General features: G+C 41.8%; 1 protein-coding gene and 1 pseudogene across 8 annotated transcripts; one reads left to right on the plus strand and one right to left on the minus strand.

Moving 5' to 3' along the window:
• The first annotated feature begins 1,707 nt into the window (after positions 1–1,707).
• On the plus strand, positions 1,708–18,251 carry Cdkn3 (cyclin dependent kinase inhibitor 3). Of its 8 annotated transcripts, none has more exons than XR_010047144.1 (9): positions 1,708–1,913; positions 3,962–4,034; positions 6,177–6,232; positions 6,820–6,864; positions 9,226–9,448; positions 12,312–12,343; positions 13,964–14,064; positions 14,882–14,965; positions 16,999–18,251. XR_010047144.1 is itself a non-coding variant. In XM_013154741.3 (8 exons), exons 1-8 carry the CDS (start codon positions 1,905–1,907, stop codon positions 17,083–17,085), a joined length of 636 nt encoding a protein of 211 aa, XP_013010195.1. In that variant the 5' UTR covers positions 1,729–1,904; the 3' UTR covers positions 17,086–18,251. The 8 variants fall into 8 exon arrangements, 6 of the variants coding, with proteins under 6 accessions (XP_013010195.1, XP_063103973.1, XP_063103987.1 ...); XR_010047142.1 differs by having other exon boundaries at positions 1,751–1,913; positions 13,961–14,064; XM_013154741.3 differs by lacking the exon at positions 14,882–14,965 and having other exon boundaries at positions 1,729–1,913; positions 3,952–4,034.
• Positions 14,117–17,001, minus strand: LOC106028100 (uncharacterized protein C3orf38-like; annotated as a pseudogene).
• Positions 18,252–21,866: the final 3,615 nt, after the last annotated feature.

A 21,866-nucleotide genomic window follows, 5' to 3' on the forward strand; every position in this document is an offset into this window, starting at 1 on the left:
ACCTCTTCACCACTCCTGATAGATTGGACTCTTGGCCCGCTCTGGGAATATCTGGCTTTCGTTGCCTGGTGCTTGACTTTCTAGATTAGCTGCAGTTTGCCACGATCAACATCCAGCCTGATGCTTCTACCCTCCCTTTTCTCCTGCACACACATCTTACCAGGCACTGAATTACTCGATGCAGCTGTTTCCATGGAGGGACTGGTTTTTCCCCAGGCTGTGCACTAGATAAATGATCAGGACAAAAGGTAGGATGTTACGTAAGCTCCTGTTGAATAAATTCATGTTGCAACTTCTGAACATTCAAGGTTCCATCCTAACTTATTTCTGATCATGCATTGTGCCTTTCTCAGTAACTGGCATAAAAATATTATATTGCAAAAATGCTTTTGTCCCCTTGCACATAACCTTTCACACAAAGGCCCAATGGAGAAAAACGAATGGTTAGGAGAAAAAAGGTAAAGTAATGACAACTAAATGGAAAAGATGGTTTTGTAAGGACAAAAAACAAACCCTGAAACCCGAGATTGTACACGGAAAGGTAAACAATGAGGAGGTCATTTGAGAACTGTTTCTAGAAGCTTCTATGTCTTTGTGAGGAGAAACTCCTCGTGCTGTCTTTCCTGGGTGTTATAGATGCTCTGCATCCAAGCTGATTCCTGAGCCTTCAGTATAGACATCACAATAAACATCACCCATGCGATGTCATGGAACAGCAAAACTATTCGGAGCTCACTCTGAAGCTTCCTGTAAAACCCAGGACAGGCTGAATGTACTTGGAGTGGACTGAGAGTTCTTGGGTAGTAGGCCCCACAGTGGAAGGCTGCTTTGGGTTGCTTTACCTTACTGCATGGTCGACCTATATCCTGCGTGGGTTGCCCTAACAATTGTAAATTCTGCTTCCCATAGGGCCATGCACAGTCCTCTGGGGTTGTACTTAGTGTGTCTGTGTTCTGTCCCAGCACTGCCTCACTGTGGGAGGCTTCTGCTTCTTTAGCCAGAGTTACGCTGCACCTGCATTGCGTCTCCAAAACAGAAACCGAACAGAACAGAAAGTTTCACACCTTCACAGAAGGAAATCACCTGACTTCCTAACATAGACCTTTATGATTAATGGAACTCACCTGGTTGAGCCTGGGACCTTGACTAGAAATGTCTTGTTTCGACTAGGACTGGTAAAGAGCATAAAATGTTGAGCATATAAAATACATTTATGGGGGGCTGGGGATTTAGCTCAGCGGCATAAACGCCTGCCTTGCAAGCAGGCAGTCGTGAGCTTGATCCCTGGTACCGATAAAAAGGAAAAAGACAAGAAAAAAAAATTATATTTATGCTATGGATTTTTAATCTTTAGTATTTTTACGACTAGATATGACTGTCATAACAAACCCCTTACGATGTGTTTTCATATGAACAGTCTAGTGCAATGCTCCACGCTACCACTAAGCCCTTTAAAAGGAAAGTTTCAGGAAAAGCAAACAATCTCCGGTTCCCACTAAGCTCTTGCCTAAGCGTCCCAAAGCGCTGTGGCTGCTAGGAGATGCTTTAGCCCCGCCCCTTTCCCCGCCCTCTCCCACTCCCGCGAGCCCTCCGCGCTCTTAATTGGCGAGAGGAGAAAAGACTTCAGCCAATCAACGTTTTACAGGGTCCTCCTGCCGCGCGTCTTTCAAAGGCCTTGTAAGTACCAATGAACGGTTAAAGACCAGGTCAGGGAACCCGGAGGCGGAGTAAGAAACAAGGCAAGGCTCTGATTGGTTCCTAGAAGACGCTGTGAGCATCCGCCCCCAAAGATGTACCAATGAGCTGCGGGGAAAGGTGGGCTCGGGGCCGGACAGCTGCTGAGCAGAGGTCCAGAGGGGAGAGGCCGCACCAGTCCGGGGCGGACGGCGGCCAGCGAGCCAGCGATGAAGCCGGTGAGTCGGGATGGAGGGAGCTGGAAGGAGCGGAACCACCGGAACAGGAGCGGTTCTGGAGTCCGGATCTTGTAGCCCGGTGCTGGTAGCCCGGACCCGGTCGCGACCCGACTCTCGCTGTAACCGTCCTGTGGGTCGGGGAGGCGGCGCTTCCCGCACCGGTGCAGAACGAAACTGAAGCACAGAGGACTTACGTGGGTAGCTGCCAGTGTGATACCCCAGTCCCAAGGGATGTCTGGTGGGGCTGCCCTATGCCCGCCGAAGATGATCGTGTGAGCGAACGGCATCCCACAGCCTCAGGAGAGACACAACTGCCACCACCTCCTACGTCCCACACCCCAGGGTCACGGAGCTCCGCTCCCTCTATCCCTGGGGTTCAGAATCCCGGGGCCTAAGAAAGCAGAAAAATCTAGCCAGATTTGACTCACACAGCTGGCCATGAGAGACTGAGTGTCGGGCCACGCAAGCTTAATATCTTCATAAAAATTCATTTTAGATTCATAAAAATTGCTTTAAAGGAAAAAGATGACCGCAAGCTGCTGAGGCCCCACCTAACTCGGACCAGCTGCTACCTGGGTTGGCAGCCTAATGAAGGCCCTGCGGGAAGATCCAGAGCAGCCCACAACCACACTCTACGTTGACTTTGGCATGTGATCTGCTGGGACAGGCAGGGCACTAGTAGAATATAGTTTCAGAGCTGTCGGGGTTCTAGACGGTGACAATTGCTAATCCCTGTTTCCACTGGGAGTTGTCAGCTGTCCTTCATCCTGGCCTCCTGCTCCACTTGTGCCCAAAAGGGAAGAGCAGTTATCCCATCCCAAGCTGGGGAGGAACTAAGCACAAGCTGCTCAAGCCTTCCTTCCCTTTCTCTTGCTTGGCTCTACCTGCCCACCTCCTGAATGCGCTTTCTGATCACTGTTACCCTGGAGCCCTCGGTGTCCATCGGGGCCTGGGAGTGGGCAGTTCACTCTGTCTAAGTCTGAAGGGAAGAAGTAACACAGTCACTCGGCCATCACTTAAACTACCTCCTCCTCCGTTTCGCGTTCCCAAAGTGAACATTTTGATCTTCCCTTCCAGTTTCTTACTTATCACCAATTGTTCCAACTAGGGAGGCAGAAAAGTGTGTTTTTGTTTTGGTCCTTACATTCCAGTGATAAGCCTTTGTGATTTCCATCCTTCCAGCAATTCGTGAAGGTGGCCACAGACATAGCGGACTGTTGTTTTGTTTTGCTTTTGAGCCACGGGGCAAGTAGAACCTTCACCAGCTTTGCCTCTGGCTCCACCTATACTTTGATCTTACCGTTCCTAAGCTCTTTCTTTTTTTGCCTCAGTTGCATTCACTTCTCCCTCATCTGCCTACAAACCTCCTGCTTTTCCCTCAGAATCCAGTTTAAGCATCTGCACAGCCTTCTGCGATTCCTACCTGGTTGGTCTCTCCTTTCCCTGCTCCACACTGCAAGGTTCCTGCTTCCATTCTTACACTGGCACCTTTCTCCCACACTCAGTGCATGCACTGTCTCCACCACAATGGATCTCTGCATCTTCCCGGCTTGGCAAAGGAAAGCCTGAGAAATGTTGTGAACAGATGATCAAATCTCCTCACTGATATTCAAGGAAAACTGAGATCTAAAGTAGCTCATCTGAGCTGGGCATGGTGGCACGTGCCTGCGATCTTAGCACTCGGGACATGTTGCTGAGGCAGGAGCATCTCTTTGAGTTCCAAGCCAGCCTGGGCTACATAGTGAGACCCTGTCTCCAATAAAATAAAATAACTTATCTGAGGTTATAGAAAGCCAGTCAGAAACCAGAGTTTGTGGTTCCCGGCCCACTTCTCCTTTCACTGTGGATTGGTGCAGTTATTAACTGATGGCCAGTGTGAATCATTTCTTTTTAAAATTGCTAATGTCTCTGAGAAGATTAAATTGATAACTGAATAAATTGCAAATAGGAATTTGGTGGGTGTTTAAGCAAGGATCAACTATGCTAAGAGTATGTGTCAATATCCTTTACAGCTACGTAACATAACTTTTTTTTGAAGTCTATTTCAGTACAGGCAAGTGAGTTTGACTCCTCGGACGAAGAGCCCATTGAAGATGAGCAGACTCCAATTGAGATCTCATGGTGCGTGAGCATTTCTGATCCATTAGCTAAGATACTATTACTATGTCATGATCTCTGCAGACTCCAGAGTGCATACTGAAAATACTAAATGACCTCTTCTGAGTGTATAACTTCCACCTCCTGTATCCCACATCCCTACATCCCCTTCTGAATATATAACTCTAGTCTTTAAGGGACTATCTGTGTATATAAAATAAGGCTTTTTAAAAAATGATAGAAACAAGTTAAGTGAAGAGTAGAGGTAAGATTTTTAAATTATCTCCCACCTAAATCTACTTAGTCTTTTTAAGACAAAAAATAGTGTATCAAGTATAGAATTAAATATATAATCATTTTGTTATTAAATCTTAGATGATGCTTAAAACTATTTGCCACAGTAATGCCTCTATCAGCAGACATTACCACACGTGGGCATGGTGATATACACCTATAACCCCAGAAATCAGGAGGCTGAAGCAGGAGGATCACTGTGAGTTTGAGGCCAGCCTGAACTGCATAGTGAGACCCTATCTCAAAAGCCACATCAATGTAAGAACCAAAAAGTTTCTACATGTTGTTTACATCCAGCAATACCTTTCACTTTCCCCTTTAAGCCTTTTTTTAAACTCAAATGCTCTTCTAATTTCCAGTGTCAGGTAGTGTTTATGTGATGCCTCCTGCTTTCTTCTAAATTGATCTGACAAGAAGATCAAATGAGCCTCTGTCCCTGAGTACTACAAATTGGGGCTGTGATTTCTTGACATTATTTTGTTTTAATCAAAACCTGTTATGACAAGAACCAGGTTGCCTGTGGTTTTCACTGTATTAAATGCTATCTGTTAAGGTATCCTTACCAAAAGAACCTCCAATTAGTAATGCAAATGAGGGCTAGAGATGAAATTGTCAGAGGGTCACATTCCAACTCATTTCCATAAGGTTGAGGGTTCTTTGGCTGAAATTTGACACACTTCAAAACCCAGCATTTTTCAGCATTTACTTGGCATTCAAGAGCTTTGGGGTTTAGAGCACTCAAGATTTCATTCTGGTAAAGTCTATGCAAATATTTCAAAAACAAAAAAACTCAAAAATCTGAAATACATCTGGTCCATAGCATTTTATGTATGGGATACTCAACCTGTAATACAAAACATCTCAGGTAGACATACCACAGGATTGCTCCAGTATACGGTATGTTACCTGTTGTAATCTAGGCATTGGTATCTTTAAGGTAAATTTAAATTAAGTTGCTATGTTTTTTTTTGTTTTTTTTTTTTTTTAGAATTGATGGATTGTTTTTATTTTTTATTTTTTATTTTTTAATTTAAGAGGAAAAAGAGAAAAACACAAAACAAACCAAAGCGGCGTAAGGGTACACGCAATACAGAACTACAAAAAAAAACAAAACAAAACAAAACAAAAAAACATAACAGTAAGAAATCACCTGCTAGTAGATTACACACTATCTTCTTGAAAATAGTTCCTCAAATCACAGTATCAAAGAACACAAGGTGGACATTCAAACAGGGAGACTGCAAACAGCTGTGTTCAATGTTCCAAAAACATTGATAAAGTCAGCTATTTAACACCCCCAAACACACTTGCTGTTATATCCGTTAGAGCTCTTTTTCTTTTTTTTTTTTTTTCCCTCTCTTTTTTACAACAAAATTTACACATCTTGGATTTTATTACTCCTTAGTGCTTATTACTTTCTTTGGGGGGGGGGAGAATACAGTTAAGTTGCTATGTTAACATCTGAATTATAACAAAGTAAGTAAATCGCTGTTTTAAAAACTCTTAGTATTTCTACGCCTTTTTTATGATCCACCTGTTGGTGTAACTATAGATTTTTGTCTTATGGCTTTTGTAAACCTTTAAACACTCCTATTCAGTGGAAAATACTAATGTTGGTTAAGTTGAATTGAATTTCCATTTATGATTTTTTAAGCAACTGAAAAGTAGCCTTGCCAGGCATGGTGACACATGCCTATAATCTCAGCATCAGGGAGGCTGAAGCAGGAGGATCACCATAAGTTTGAGGCCAGCCTGGTCTACAAAGTGAGTTTAAGGCCAGCCTGAACTAGATAGTTAGACCTAGCTTAAAAACTAGTGAGAGAGGAAGAGAGAGAGAGAGAGAAAGTAACCTTGACAAATTTCTCTTTCCAGGCTACCTCTGTCACAAGTGAATTGCTGTCAGTTTCTCGGTTTATGTGCTCTCCCAGGTAGGTCACCCCACAGCCTCCTATTATCCTCCTATTATCCAGTGAGGACAGGTTTGGTCAGCTAACAAATCATACTGCACATGAAAGAAGTCCCTAGACCAGCAGCGGGGAGCTGGCTTTCAGAAGCCTTGTACAGGGACACAGATCTACTTTCCACCCTTCCAACCTGCTTTCAGAGCTCTGTTTCTGGTTTAGCTGTTTCGAGAAAACTTAAACCCTGAGGTACCAGTGATGCGGAAGGCCACAGTCAGATGCATGTGACAGAAACACACAAAGAAGAGTCCGGATGAGCAGTTCCCACAGTGGGGATCTATGGATCCCTATAATCGTGTTCCTAAGAATCTAAGAAATTAAAATCCACATTAAAATGAGGCTGAGGCCAGCTTATAGCTCAGCAGCACAGCACCTGCCTGGCAAACATGAGGTCCTGAGTTCGATCCCCAGTACTAAGATAGTAAATAATTAAATAAAATAAAATAAAGTTGAAACACATAAATGATCATGTGAGTGACTTTCTAAAGTAGCTATCTATGTGTCTAAATATGGCTAAATACTGACTTCTTACTCTGCCTTATCGTTATGCATAGGTTGCAAATTTAAAGATGTTAGAAGAAATATTCAAAAAGATACAGGTAGGTGAAACATGAGACAGCCATACAAATAGTCTTTTGAAAAACACACTGAAATTTCATTGTCACAAGGAACAAACCATAGTCTCTTCTTAATATATAAAGTAAATGTTCATTCTTTTGAGGTTCCAAGCTATAAGCTTATTTCCACATGTAAATAAATATGTGTGAAAGACCCAGAGAACTCATCACTTACTTAAACATGGCTTTGCTTTTCACTAATTATAATATTGAAGTTAGAATGTGTTGGGAGGGGTATGTAAATAAAATGAATTTGCCACTGCCCGGATCTTTGAACATACGTTCCTTGTGGTGTTGACGGTAACCACAGAAATTAAGCCTGGGCTGGGAACCCAGAAGTAGCAGTGAAATTGCCCATGTTGGGTGGAGATTTTAGAGAGCCAGCATCCTGATAGGAAAGGCAGAGTGGTAACCAGCCTTCCATGCCCAGGAGCCTATATACCACTGCTGCCTCAAATTTAATAATTCTTGGCACACAAGTAGCATAATATTACTTACAAGAGTGAATTTTCAAAATATTTTATCCTGGTTGGTCTAGAATATCTCAAGTCTACTAGTCCTGCTCACATATTTATAATTCAGAAAACAGAAATGCGCAATGCTGATTCTTTATTACTTCCCTAGCAACAAAGACTTTAACAAGCTAACAGATGAGTTGACCCTTGCAGTGTATTCATAAAGATTTTTCTGCCTTAGACACACCCACCGTGGTAGGAAATTTCCATTTGGATAACGTTTAAGTCATAAGCAAAATATAATTTCAGTCATTGGTTGAAGACCAGTCTTGGACAGTTTGGAATGCCCTATTTATTTAGTATCTTTCATAGAAGACATTTCCATATTTTCTATGAAAGTTTCTTTGTTGTTTGTTCGTTTGTTCTGTTTTTGTTTTTGAGATAAGGTCTCACTATGTAGTTCGGGCTGACCTCAAACTCACAGCAATTGTCTGCCTCAGCCTTGTTTTGCAATGAAATATTAAATGGAGTACAGTATATAAACAGACAGAAACATCAGCAAGGGAGACATAAACTCTCCCTGCAACAGTTCCTATGGTGTGGCTGAGACACTTTTAGGAACCAGGTGACAACCTGGCTCCACTTTGGATAAGAGAAATCATCCAAAGTGTACCAAGGCAAATAGAAAACTGCCTGCTCTTTTGAAAATGGTTAGGAATCTTAGCAGCACATTAAATTTTCCTTAAACCAAGATATCCTAAATATTATCATTTTAGCAGCTTTTAGTACAAAGCAAATTATTAATGGGATCGTTTGTTTTGCGTGTGTAGTCTTTGAAGTCAGGTATTTGTGGTACACTGTTATCTCTGAGTTTTAGCCAGCTACCTTTCCACCACAGGTCCTGGTGGTCAGCGCCAAGGATGCTTTGCATTTCAGCAGCTAAATGTCCTTGTGTTCGGGGGTGGGGACAGTCTTAGCTCAACCAGAAGGACTTATTTTGAGCCAAATGCTCTTCAAGTACATATTACCCTAATGAAGTCTGAGTATATGCGATCCTTAGAGCAGTGTTGCTCGGTTCCTATCACTATAGTAAAAATAGCAACATAATACAGTCAGTGCTTTATTTTCTAGGGACTTAGTCTAGTCCGTAAAATTCAGTACCCAGTGCTGTGTGGTACAGTGGAGATATAAGGAGATGTAGTGCTCCTAGAAAAACAGCATAATGATGGAGTATACCGGAAAAAGGAAATACGCTACTGTTGATCCTCAGGAGTTTTTTGGGAGGTATAGTTTGGTTTCTGCTTGCTGTAAGATTGGTGGTTGAGGGGCTGGGGATTTAGCTCAGCAGCATAAGCACCTGCCTTGGAAGCAGGCAGTCGTGAGTTCGATCCCCGGTACCGATAAAAAGGAAAAAGACAAAAAAAAAAAAAAAAAGATTGGTGGTTGAACCCATGCCAGGCAAGTGTTTCACCACGGAGCCAAAACCCTAACCCTTTTTATTTTTGAGACTCAATCTCACTGAGTTGCCCAAACTGGCCTCAAACCTGCAGCCTTCCAAATAGCTGGGATTATGGACCACTGCATGCAGCTCAAGGATTCCTTTTATTTTTGAGTAGGTGATATTTTTCAAATTTACTTTAAAGTGATATTTATTGCAAAAGCAATTTTGTTTCTGTTGCAAGAGCAACAGAATTGACTCATTTGAAATTCAGTAGAACGTATTTATTTTGATTTAGAAGTCAATCAGCTTCTGCTGTTACAAATAGGCATTTAAAACCTATGAGTTTTCACTTGTTTTGGGTTTGGTTGCAGAAACTTCATGTTCTCCCTCCCGACCATATTTAACTTTGTCATGTTTTGTGTCTGTGTGTGTCTTGGTTGTTGGCAGAGGAACTAAAAACCTGCGGTATACAAGACATATTTGTTTTCTGCACCAGAGGGGAACTGTCAAAATACAGAGTCCCAAACCTTTTGGACTTCTACCAGCAGTCTGGAATCATAACTCACCATCATCCCATCCCAGACGGAGAGACGCCCGACATAGCCAGCTGCTACACAGTGATGGAGGAGCTCGCGACCTGCCTCAGAAATAACCGGAAAACTCTCATACAGTACGTCCCCCTCACCCACCCACTACGTGAGAAACACCCCAGGCAACACGACTTCTTGAACTGCTTGGTTATTAACATCGTATTTTTGTTGCAAGGATTCAAAGAATATAATGCATGAAAAGTACTAGCCCAGTCATAGCACAGCAAAAGGGCTCAGATATTTACTGTTCCTACTTTTCAAGAATGGGACCATAAATAAGTAGATCTGAAAAATATTTTAGAATACGGTTACAGGGGCTTTTCTTCCTTTAGTGTTGTCTTAGACTTTTTGTTGAATTTTGGGACCTGCCATTGATATTATTCTTGTTGTATAGCAACGTCTCACTTATTGGCTAGCATATGAATCGCTTACTGCATTTGCTTTCAATAGCAAGAAAATTCCTTCCTCCCCCCAAAAAAATTTATAGCAAAAAGAAATTATTCTTAAGCAATGAGCGATCTTAGAAACGATGACTTGGAAATTATATTTGATACGCATGTGCTACCAGAGTGAGACAGGTCTCTTATTGCATAAGATGCTCAGAGGAATTTTGTTTATAATAAAGTAACAGTGTAAGGAACAGGGAAAAAAATCAAAAGAGAAGTAGTTTGGAGAAAAGGTGGAAGAAAGTGACAGTGGACAGGAGAGTCACAATAGGCAGGACAGCCCACGAAGATGAGGACCGCTGCTATAGACCATGAACAGAAGCATGATCTGCAGGGCAGGCAAGTCAGCCATGGTGAGCAAACCCTTCCTCTGCCCAGCTTCTTGTACATTTCTCATCCTAACCAGGCACTGCCCCTTTTCCAGAACAGGTAGGGTGCTAAATAGTTTGCCACCTCAGAAACCCCAAAGGGGTCTCAGGAGGTCACTGCCTTGAGCAAATGGAGCATATGGACTACACCTGCAGCCAAGTCTCCACAGGGTGAATCCTGCCCCCTCTGCCCTCCTCCCTGCAGCCCAGGGACCTCACGCCGACTGTGCCAGTTTTAAAGGCAAACCCACTAGCATAAGAGTCTTGGGCCACAGGACACCTGTTTGTGACCAACTTCAGCTCCCATAGACAAGAACCGTAGCTTCCAGGATTGTCGAGAGAGCAGTAGAAAGTGTCCAGAGTGACTCCTGTTGATAAGGATGAATTTTCGGTCCATTCTCCTGCCTTTCACTGCCCACACTACTAGAAAGCTGTAAGCCTATCCCTCAGCAAGGAGGTCCACTAAGTCTTTTCACTGTCCTGTCCTGTGCCGGTGCTGCCTGGACATTTTCACCCTTTATGAATCAGTGGTGCCCTGCTGTATTGCACTGTTTCCTTGGGCTACTGCCACACAGTGCCACAAGCTGGTACCTTACAACATGGAAACGCCCTTCTTCCCTGTCCTGGAGCCAGAAGTCCACAATCAAGGTGTTAACAAAGCCGCACTCTCTCTAAACCCCCAAATTTCCCTTGCCTCCTCCTTGTCTCTGCGGGTGGCCAGCAATCCTCAGCACCCCTTGGCTTGTGGCCATCTCACTCTACTTCCTGCCTGTCATTGTCACATGGTTTCCTGTGGTCCTGTGTCTTGTGGAGTTTTCCTCCTCTGAAGATACTAGCTGTATCGGATTAGTGCCCCATAACCCTACCTCAACATGCTCATACTTGCAAAGATCCTATTTCCAAATAAGATCATATTCAGGAAGGGATAAGGGCTTTAGCTTCTCTTTTTGAGGGACATAATTCAACCCATATCACCCACTCATACCAAACAGAGACTCCAAGTGAGGCATGGTCCCCACTCTTGGGGAACGCACTGCTAAGGTTACAACACGGAAATGCAGGAAGATCAAAGAATCCCTCCTGCAGGTACACAGAGACAATTCAAAAATAAGCTGAGCTGGGTTTTGAATGATGAGTAGGAGATCATCAAACAGAAGATGAAAGTACCTCTAAGTGTATAGTAGTATTAATCTTGCAAAAAGTTGCTAAAATGATCTCTCTGTGTCTGTGTATATATGGTAGAACCAGATTTCTCTGGAACAGACTTATTCCTGGGCTGCTCTTTGTAGAAACCAAGTTCACGTGTAACTATAGGGGTCACAATCCTACAGTAGGATAAGTACCTGGCTTTATCTACCATGTACTGTGCTTTATCTATCACAACTACAGTATTTGATGATAAGTCATCGATTCATTCACCTTCTAAACAAATTAGAAGGTGTATAATTTGGTTTTTAGGATCTTTGAAAGTGACAAAATATAGTTTTGCAGCTTTGAGGTTGATCTTCCTTTTTTTGGAGAATCTGTTTCCAAACTGCTTTCTTCACAACTTTAGATAATAGTAACTAACATTCACTTACTCTGTGCCCTTTACAGATACTACCTCATTCAGCCTCACCAATATAGGCATTAATACTATCACCATTTCATAGGTAAAAGAGGTCCAGCAAGCTTGGAGATCTTGCTTCGCTCCCACATCCAGCAAAGGACGGAGCTAGGAGTCAAGCCCCTGCTTTACACCTCTAAGACCTGCTGTAGGAGATGAATAAAGGGTTATTGCATGGATAGATTTGTCCTGTAAGCACCAGATTTTTTCTAAAAGAGGAAAAGAATCAACATGGCAGTTAGTAAAAAGCCTGACTCTATCTATTTAGTAACATGCTGCCTTTCTGAGACACAGACCTTGGGGTCTAAAGAAATCTGTAAAAAGGCGCTGTCCCCCTTGACCCTCCCAGATGCTCACAATACTTCAGGTAAAGAGGCACAGCTTGCTTTCGGCTGATTAAATCAATGAATTGGTGCTGTGCAGAGCACAAGAGCTATAAATGGTAGGCAGAACAAATAGTCTGTACTTGTAAGTTGGGATGGAATAAAAACATGCAAACTTCAAAACTGTATTTCCCTTTCAGCTGTTATGGAGGACTTGGGAGATCCTGTCTTGGTAAGAAATATATTTTTATTATTAATTCTTTTTTAACTTCAAAATAGCCAAACTCCTTTTTATGGGCCATATATTCACTTTTATAAAATGAGACAAAACACTGTATAAGTTTCCAGGACACAAAGCACTCAGGACACCTGCGTGTTCCCTAGAAAGTGTGGGTGAACATGAAGGTATCTGCAGCTGTTTAGAGGACTCTGCAGGTCATTTACAAGTCTTAGCGCCTGCAGTCTTATTTTGCTAATGTTCTGCCTGCACAAGCATTACACTAGGCATAACTTCTAAATAGGCAGCATAAATATATATACCAAAGTAAGTTAATTATTGTATATTACTTTTTAAAATGTAAATGTGTTGGGGGAAAAAAGTTCATGCAAACTCTCACTAGAGTAATATTAATTTTTTTTAGTGTTGAACAGCATCAATTTAGCAATCCTTTGTGTTTCTAAGGACACTATTAAAATTAAAGACAACCTATTGGAAAAAATATTTCCAAACTAAATTCAATGAAGAACTTGTATCCAGAATATACTCTTACAACAATATAAAAGCACAATCAATTTAAAAACTGGGAAAATAAACATTTCTCCCACAAAATATACAAGTGGCCAGTAAGAACCTGACAAGGATGGTCACCATCATTAGTCATCAGGGAAATGCAAATCAGAGCCACCACGAATACCACTTGACACCCACTCAGGATGGTTATGACTAAAAACAAAACTGAAAAGTTACAAGTATCAGCGAGGCTGCCCTGAAATTAGAGTCCTCAAACACTGCTGGCGGAAGCGTAAAATGGTGCAGCTGTCTCGGGAAATAGTACGCTCCTGAGGTGAACCAGGGTTACATCACTCAGCAATTCCACTCCTAGGTGTATACACAAGAGAAATAAAACAGATCACACGAACACGTGAATCTGAGTGTATTTACGGCAGCCATGAATCACAGCAGCCTCCGAGTGGAAAAGGTCTCAAGACCCACCAGCTGATGAATGGGTGAGCCCAGCATGGTAGTGCTATTCCACACAATGGAACAGTAGTTAGCCACAAAAAGGAATAAATGGATACATGCATGCTACAATATGAACCTTGAACATGTAAGAGAAGTCACAAGAGACCACATATTTTATGATCCCATTGATGGGAAATGTCTAGAATATGCAAATCCACCAAGACATAAAAAGTACATCAGTGGTCACTTAGAGGAGGAATTATGGGGGTCATAGGAGACAGCAAAGGACACAGGGCTTTCTTTTGGACAAAAAGGTTCTAAAACTGACCACGATGGTTGTACCTATCTGTGGATACACTAAAATTGACTGAATAGTATAAATGAATAAATAAAAATTTTAAAAAGTAAATAGATGAATTATATAGTATGAGTTACTTCTATCCCAAAAAAGAAAGAAAAATAGACAGAATGAAGCATGTTAAATTTTCATTCCAACCCCACAGTCATTTCGGATCATGTAACTGTCCAAAGCGCACACTAAAAAGGTCCTAATCTTTTCATTCATTTGGAACAATTACAACACATTGTGTCCTTGGCACCAAGTCAAATTAAACATCAAATGTCCTGCCTGCTCAATAGTTTTTATTTTTCCTTATGTTCTCTTAGTAGCTGCTTGTCTCCTCCTATACCTGTCTGACACGGTCTCACCACAGCAAGCCATAGACACCCTGCGAGATGTAAGAGGGTCCGGGGCCATCCAGACCATAAAGGTAAGGAGCCCCAGCATTCCTGGGGGTCGTGGTTAGGAGCACAACCAAAAGAGCATTCGGATGAAAGGCCAGAGCACGCTATTATTCAAGCGCACCTGTTCATTTTTATTCACATTTAGTTCACACACCTTGCATCTGCAAAACACAATGGTATTTTTAAACAAAATAATACAAACATATCAACTTTCTACTTCACTCTCCCAAGACTTACTACTGCCTAGTTTTTGTTAATTTCTTGGATAGATTTTTTGGCCAAAAACATCTAAAGAAGATTCTTTGAAATATGGAAAAAAGGTAGATTAAAGCAGTGCTAATTGTCTTTTGCTGTAGCTAACTGATCACCTTCCACATTTACCCTCTCTTTAACACTTTAAAAATGTTACAGCAGCAGTATGAAAACATGGAATAGGGGCTGGGGATTTAGCTCAGCGGCATAAGCGCCTGCCTTGCAAGCAGGCAGTCATGAGTTCGATCCCCAGTACCAGTAAAAAGGAAAAAGACAAAAAAAGAAAACATGGAATAGACTGTAATTTCACTGTATTTGTGGATCTTTGACAAGATCTTGCCTTCTTTTCCCCAAGCACCCTGTCTCAGCTTTAAGATAAGCCCCTTGAGGAATAGAACGCTAAAGAATCCTGACCTTTAGGCAGCTTGGTGGGCTTTGGTACATCTTCCCAAGGGCCAGGGGCCTAAACCAGTGTCATGAGCAGCAGATTACAAAACAATACAGGATCCACATCACTGCACCAGATCTGACTATGTCCACATCAAACGATGCTTCACATTCAGGAAGTTTGAGTTTTCTTCTCTTTGACAGAAAACCAAACACATGGTCAAACAGAAGTACTAATCTGGCTGTGTTCTTCATTCTTAATCCTGGAAAGATGAAGCCCACACTAGGGTGAGTGGTCAGCTCATCACCCCAATATCCTGTGGGAGGCAGGCTGCAGCATCTGTGTTAATTCAAGTTTCAGTGTCTCAAGAATGGTAGGAAATGAGATGATAGGCAAAGTGAAAATATCCTCTAGGAAATTTTTTAAAACTCCAAGTAAAACTTTTTATTCTGCTGAAGATTTTTTAAGAAAATCATTTCAAATAGACTATGTCATCACAAAAAGCAGCATAGGGCTCCTATAAATAAGATTTTCTTCACTTGTGTCACTGTTAATTGCTGCACAAAGTGCTCTTTGCCCCACCTGTACTTATTCTGTAGAGAAAAATACTAGCAAAATTAATGTCCTTATTTACTGTTTGCTATCCTATTTAATCCTGCCAGAAAAGAAGAAGGGATCCCCTGGGTTCATAAAACATGCATTTGTATCTCATTACATTCAGATTTTTAGCTGTTTTTAAACTAATAGCTTTTCATTCTGTACGCCCTTTATTGCCAGGTTAAACTTTCCCAGGTTGCAAATGAGTCCTCACCCAAGATGAATTGTTCTTAGCAAATATATCTTTGATTCCTGATTCCTGCTGTTGTGTCTGCTCTAGAAACTTTTTTTGTTTCCACCTAGAAATTACTGATCTATTTGAACTTCTGTAAAGACTGTTTTTTAGGATGACACACAGTGTTTGTAGTTCAGAAGGTTAAAGAAACTGGGTTTTGTTTAACAGTGCCTGATTTCCACTACATAAAACCTGGTCTCGAGTCCCACTATCCAATGCCTGTTTTACGTTGTCTTGCTTCAGTTACCACATGAAGTGACTACATTATAAAAGGCCTCTAGGTCACTGTTCAAATGTAACAGCAGATTTCAGTACTGTTCTAGAAGCAAGGGAACTTTCTCTAAAGACTTGCGGGTTGATAAATCTGATTTTCCCAGCATTTTCCACAAAAGAACAGCAGATAAGTCCAAATATTTGTTCAGAAATGCTCAAATAAGTGTTCCCTCATTGGAACCAATCATAACCAATCCATGGGAGAAGAAACACATTTTAGTCCATGAGAATCTAAGTTGGGGCTGAGAAAAACAAATTCTTCTTTCACTAGTGACAATAAGCAAAGGCTCACAATTTCTGCTCCATGGTAGTTGCGTTTTGTTCTGCTGCGTTGTAATAAAACCTAAGCTTGACATCATGCCAAGAGTGCAGTGGCCCCATTCATCTTGAGGAGGTCTCATTAAAAGATCCTAAGTGAGATGTTCAAAGAGCCAGTGACAAAATTCTTTTCAGCTTTTTAAAAAATCACCTTTTTCCTGTTGAAAGAGTTGGAAGTTCTCTTGCTTTCTAAGTGGCTCTGATGTTTCCTTGGATTTGAGCTTTGCTAAAATTTCCCAGTAATCTTTTGCATGCTGAATAAGATTGTGCTTTCTCAGTAGCAGGAGGTATAACAATCCTATGTGGCTAAGTAATTAAATATGACTCCTCGGTGGACATTTTTATGCCTCAGAAGTTCTGTACTTGGTACACTAGTATCATACAAATAGCATCTTGGCAGTCCTCAGGCTGCACCAAGCATTGGACAGTGTCGGACAGGGCCTTGACCTGGTAGCCGTCCAGTAGGCCAAGCATGTTACAGCTGCCTTCCATGGCTGACTAGACCCAACATCTTAATCCCGTGGGAACGGGGAGAGGTCCCCACCAATAAAGTTGCCGGGCCCATGCCTTGGCAACAGACACCGGAAGTACTTTTCCAATCCTTCACGGTCGAAGGGTCTCAAGTCGACGGAAGTGATCACCAGAGTCACTTCCGGGGTCAATGAGGAAAGGCTGTGCTGCAGACTTGTGGTTCCGGGCTGTCTTGGAGTAAAGTTCCGCATTTACATGGAGAACATCCGTCTTCTACAGAAAGCTACTTGCAAAAAGAATTAATGAACTCTCCAGGAGTCCCACCCTCCTCCTCCCTTCCCCATCCTCCTCCAAACTGCATTCTCGAGGGGTGTGCGGTTGCAGGTCTAGAAACTTACCTTTCAATATATCTTTCCTTTTTTTCAGCAATATAATTATCTTCATGAGTTCCGGGACAAACTAGATGCTTATCTGTCATCAAGAGATTCACTATCAAGATCTGTATCGAGATGAATTTCAAATCGCATATTATGACCATGTCTGAAATGTATGAGTTCTCTGGCATAATTTGTACTTAAACAAAGCTGCTAGTGTTGTCAGCTTGAATGTATGCATGCAGCTATTTTAAAGCTTTTTATTGACAAAATTGTGTGTCTTTCATCTCATGGCAGAGGGACAGAAAAAATTAGTAGAGCTCTCCTTTTAAAAAATGCCTGGTTCTGGTACATTTAACCTAGACTTTATGCTGGGAAACAGTAAGAAAAAAGCACTAGCAAATCTTAACCATTTCCCACTTTGCCTCAGGTTACCATTGGAAACTAGGCGCTGGAGTAGGAGCTAGTAAGAAGTATGAAGCTAGTATGAGGACTTACCCCACACTTACTTTGAAATAACTTTCCCCCCCTTCTGTTCCTTTTGTTTCCTCAACTTTCAGAATTGTAAAGATCCTCTCTCTCCCAACAGGCCCCAGGAGGTGTTTCCCCAGCACTTACTGGAACTTCTTCAAAAACAAGGAATTCATTGGTCCACACAGTGGCTCCAGTTTTAGGACATTAACTTCCTACCCTAAAAACCACCCAGAAGGAACTGAATCCTTCTTTCACACTGATTATATAAAGTACTTAGCTGCAGGTTAACTTCCAGTTTTACTCCTTCACCTCACCCTGCACTATTGAAATTGTCTCTAAATTCGGCTTTGTGTGCTACCCACAGAAGTCCTTGTTTACATTTGGGCTGTAAACAAGGATTGTATGAGCCAAAGCCACCTTTTTGCAACAGACAGCAGTGGTTTCGGGACCACACACTGCAGTCTCATGGCTCTCTTGGCAACCAGTGGTCACTTGGCTCCTACCACCACTCTGCAGGTCACAGGCACTTGCACAAAAGACTAAGACACCACATCAAAACTTGAGTTTTTAAAAACTCCTATAATGACTAAAACTCTTCTGGCTGCTGCTAAACTACTTGAATTTAATGAGGGAATGTCCCAAAAACAGTCGCTAGTGTTGTGTTCAGATTAGCGGGATGTTCTGCAGTATAAAATCAGTATTGTAATACTGTGGGGTATGCTCTGCTTCTAGAATTTAAGATTTTATAAAAGCACTAAGCAAGATGGGGGCATCACGCATCCAATGTTTAACCTAGGGATTTATCTCAGATAATAAATGCCAAAAATTATAGCTAAAGGGTTTTGTGTTTTGGAAGTATAGGCTACAATAATGGATTGGCCTTCATGATTTTGGTGCAACCAAATACAACTGAAAATCACATTAAATGCGAGATAGTCATTGAAACTGACATTAGCAAAACTTACATTATTAGCTTGCTCCCAATATAAACAGAGTATTCATGAATACTTTGGAGGGAAAATATTGGTATAATCAATTTTTTACTAATTGAATTTTCAAAGTGATGCATCTCTCAATTGCCACTGCCAAATGCTAATAAGCCTTTTCACTGGAAAGGCTTGACTAAATTATTTTAATATCAAGTATATTGGAAAACATCAATTATTCTAAGCCAGAAAAATGTGTCACTATTGAAATATAACAGCCCAATTAAGCTTAATAACGTGTAATCCCAATTTTCTAGGAGAAACCTTTTCTCTGCCTGAACTGTGTGATATCCACCAAAATAGTGGGGTCAAGCATGTAAAATTCTGCTCATTAACACATTCAATCATTACTCATAAACTACACAAGTAAATATTTGAGGCCGTTTTATTAAATATACAAAAGCAAAATAAGCAAGCTGTAAGGAGTAAAGTAGGCTACTTAAAGGTATTTTCTTTGGACAGTGATACAGCACCATCAAGCTTAGATTTTAACAAATCAAGAGTTATAGCTACTAGCTACATTTTATGTTTCTCTTAGTAGCTTTAGGCTTTACCTAATCATCAAACCATTAAATTTATATGCTCCAGAATACATAAATGTGACAAAGAAATGCGAGTATTTAGAAAAAGCACTGTACAATAAAATTAATGTACATGAGAAGCATTTCATTCTTTTGCATGTCAAGATGGTCTCTACATCTTTTGCCACATGCATTGGTAAACTCAATGCAGAACCAAACCCTCACTCCAATTCTACTCATCAGTCATTTTAAATGGTAAAACTATTTTCTACAATAAGCAGAACAAATGGCAGCTTCTTTGAGACACTTAATTTTAGAGCTCTGAATTTTTTTTTTTTTTTTTGGTACTGAGGATCGAATTCACGACTGTGTGCACTTGCAAGGCAGGCACTTATGCTGCTGAGCTAAATCCCAGCCCCAGAGCTCTGAATTTTAATCAAAGGAAAATTGTTGTAAGAAAGCCAGTCAACATATTCAGAAACAGAACCACTCTGGAACAATGGTGGACAGCCACCTTGCAAACTGTGTTACTATACCAGAGACTTATTAGCTAGTGGTCTGACTGCAGATCAGCGACGGCTGCAGAAAATAGCTTGAAATTGCTTGAGATTAACGTTAGTAGTTTCCAAAAAGTGTGAACATGAGTGCTTTTGTGAGCAGTACTAGACAAGATCATCAATCTTGGGTGGGGAGGGTATGGGGTTGAGGCAGGGTCTCACTATGTAGCTCAGGCTGGGCTCGAACTCACAGGGATTCTCCTGCCCCTGCTTGTATTTTTCTTCCCCTTCTAAAGTGAGCATTGTTTTTAGAGTATTTTTCATCAAAATTTTTGATTTACGAGCTGGGTATCTAGCTCATCAGCGCAAGTGCCTGCCTACCAAGCACTAGGCTGTGAGTTTGATCCCTGGTACCGGAAAAAAAAAAAAAAAGTTTGGTTGACAATTATACAACAGATTACTGAGAGCTGAGAGATGCACATTTGTGGATGTTAGGTGCTATTCATCATTTAGTACAGATCATTATGTGGGCTAGATACAGCAGATTGCTATGATATCTCCATACCTAAAGTGCAAGCTCGCCCCAGAGGGTAGAAAGATAAGTTGTCAGTTGCTGTGACAATACTCTCTGAACCCTATGGAGACGAAGTGGTAGATAAAGGGAAGTGTTTTGCCAGTTTCAAAGCACACCTTTCTCTACTTCCTCTTATGTAATTAATGACCTTTGAAATATACTGACTTGGGAAGCCAAGAGCCCAGTGTCAGCTCTTAGCATGTGTGGAGCTCAAGCTGAGAAACACTACACAGGCTTTCAGAAAGTCAAGGGCCATCAACACCACGTGCTGTGTATGGCCTAGAGAACAATCACTATCCGGGTATCTGAACCTGACTACAGGTCTCCAAGTGCATGGTTTAATAGGTGAAGCTTCACCAATGCTTTACTGATAGACAAACTATGTCAAAAGGTTATCTGGGCACCTCCTCTACTTTATGTTCAAACCAGACTTTAAACAAATTAGCAGTTTATCTGTACCTGGAGATCAAGCGCCCCTCTAGTCCGGAGGAGTGTCAAAGCATTGTGACAGTCATCAATAACATTAACATACGGGTATTAACAGTTTCTAAGGCTACATACTCAGAACAGGACCTATTCCCCTGACACAGTATTACTCCACAGAGCAACTGCTACAGACTACATGTATTATACAAGAGAATCTGTAAGATCCAAAGCAACAAAGAGTTGTCGGTTATGATATAGCCAGAGCATGACACTAGGTGCAGGCAGACGGGCACAAATAAGGGAGATGGTTTCTGAGAGCGGGAGAGCTCAAATGAAATGCAGCGCTAACATCAAAAGTCATTGTAACACAGAGTTGCTTACACAACACGTCGCTGCACCCTGAGCACCTACATAGGCTGCGAAATATTAGACACCCAGGGTAACTACACCTCAGCTGAACCCACGTGGCTAACAGAAGGCAGATCAGCACCATCCCAGATTTGTGTGAGAAGCAAATTAAATTCAGGGCAAAGAAAAGTACCAGTGGGGCTGGGGATTTAGCTCAGCAGCATAAGCGCCTGCCTTGTAAGCAGGCAGTTGTGAGTTCAATCCCTGGTACCGATAAAAAGGAAAAAGACAAAAAGAAAAGTACCAGTGAGAGCTGGGGTGCAGCTCAGCTGTGCAGTGCCTGCCTGGGAAGAACAAGGTCCTGAGTTCAATTCCCAGTAACCCTCCCACAAAAGACCCAGTGAGACATGACTGGATGCAAATATTTTGTTTCTGTTTTCTTCTGGTAAGTGGTCTAGTAACACACTGAAAAGCAAGAGTGGGCATACACAGTATGAGTGCATCCGGGTGTGCAAATCTGCAGCCTATCAGTGAGACGGTGAACCTGTCAGGGATCGCTGAGGGATCAGCTAGGGATTAACTTCAGGAGTGCTAGGACATGGCTTCAAACCACTAAACTTTGGATTAGTCCTGAGGAAGATTCTACAATAGACGAAAAGAACATGCTGACTTACCACAGCACACTAGCATTTGCTATAGGGCTAGTGTTCGTGAAAATGCTCCGACAGATTATTAAAGTAACACTGCCAGGAAACGGTCTCTCGGGACTACAATTACCTGACAGTGGGAAAGGAAATGGAAGCGGCAGAAATTAAAGAGTGAGACAGATTGGAACTGAGGGAATTCAAAGTGTGATCTTCAAGCCTAGCAAGTGCTCAATAAAAAACTGACCGCACAGCCTAAGGAAGGCTCAGCTTCCTCACGTTCTCCAGACTCTAAAGGACAAAGTCTCAATCTCCTTGACGGAAATGGTTGGACTCTGCTCCCTCTTTAGGCTCGACACTCTCTTCTTCAATTTACTCACCCCAATCACCTAGCCCCAGAGCAGGAACAGTTAATTCCCCAAGTGGGAAGGGGGAGTCCAATTTCAAAGC

Source organism: Cavia porcellus, unplaced genomic scaffold (assembly GCF_034190915.1).
Source record: "Cavia porcellus strain 051 isolate PalLab524CR breed Dunkin Hartley unplaced genomic scaffold, mCavPor4.1 scaffold_1, whole genome shotgun sequence".
Lineage (NCBI taxonomy): Eukaryota > Metazoa > Chordata > Mammalia > Rodentia > Caviidae > Cavia > Cavia porcellus.

What these genes read in the sequence shown, in the direction of transcription:
- Cdkn3 (XM_063247901.1), top strand. Translation starts at nt 1,799, where the DNA reads ATGAGCTGCGGGGAAAGGTGGGCTCGGGGCCGGACAGCTGCTGAGCAG. An exon ending in ACTCCAATTGAGATCTCATG is followed by an intron (nt 4,035 to 6,176) that starts GTGCGTGAGCAT and finishes TTCTCTTTCCAG; the next exon opens with GCTACCTCTGTCACAAGTGA. An exon ending in AAATATTCAAAAAGATACAG is followed by an intron (nt 6,865 to 9,225) that starts GTAGGTGAAACA and finishes GGTTGTTGGCAG; the next exon opens with AGGAACTAAAAACCTGCGGT.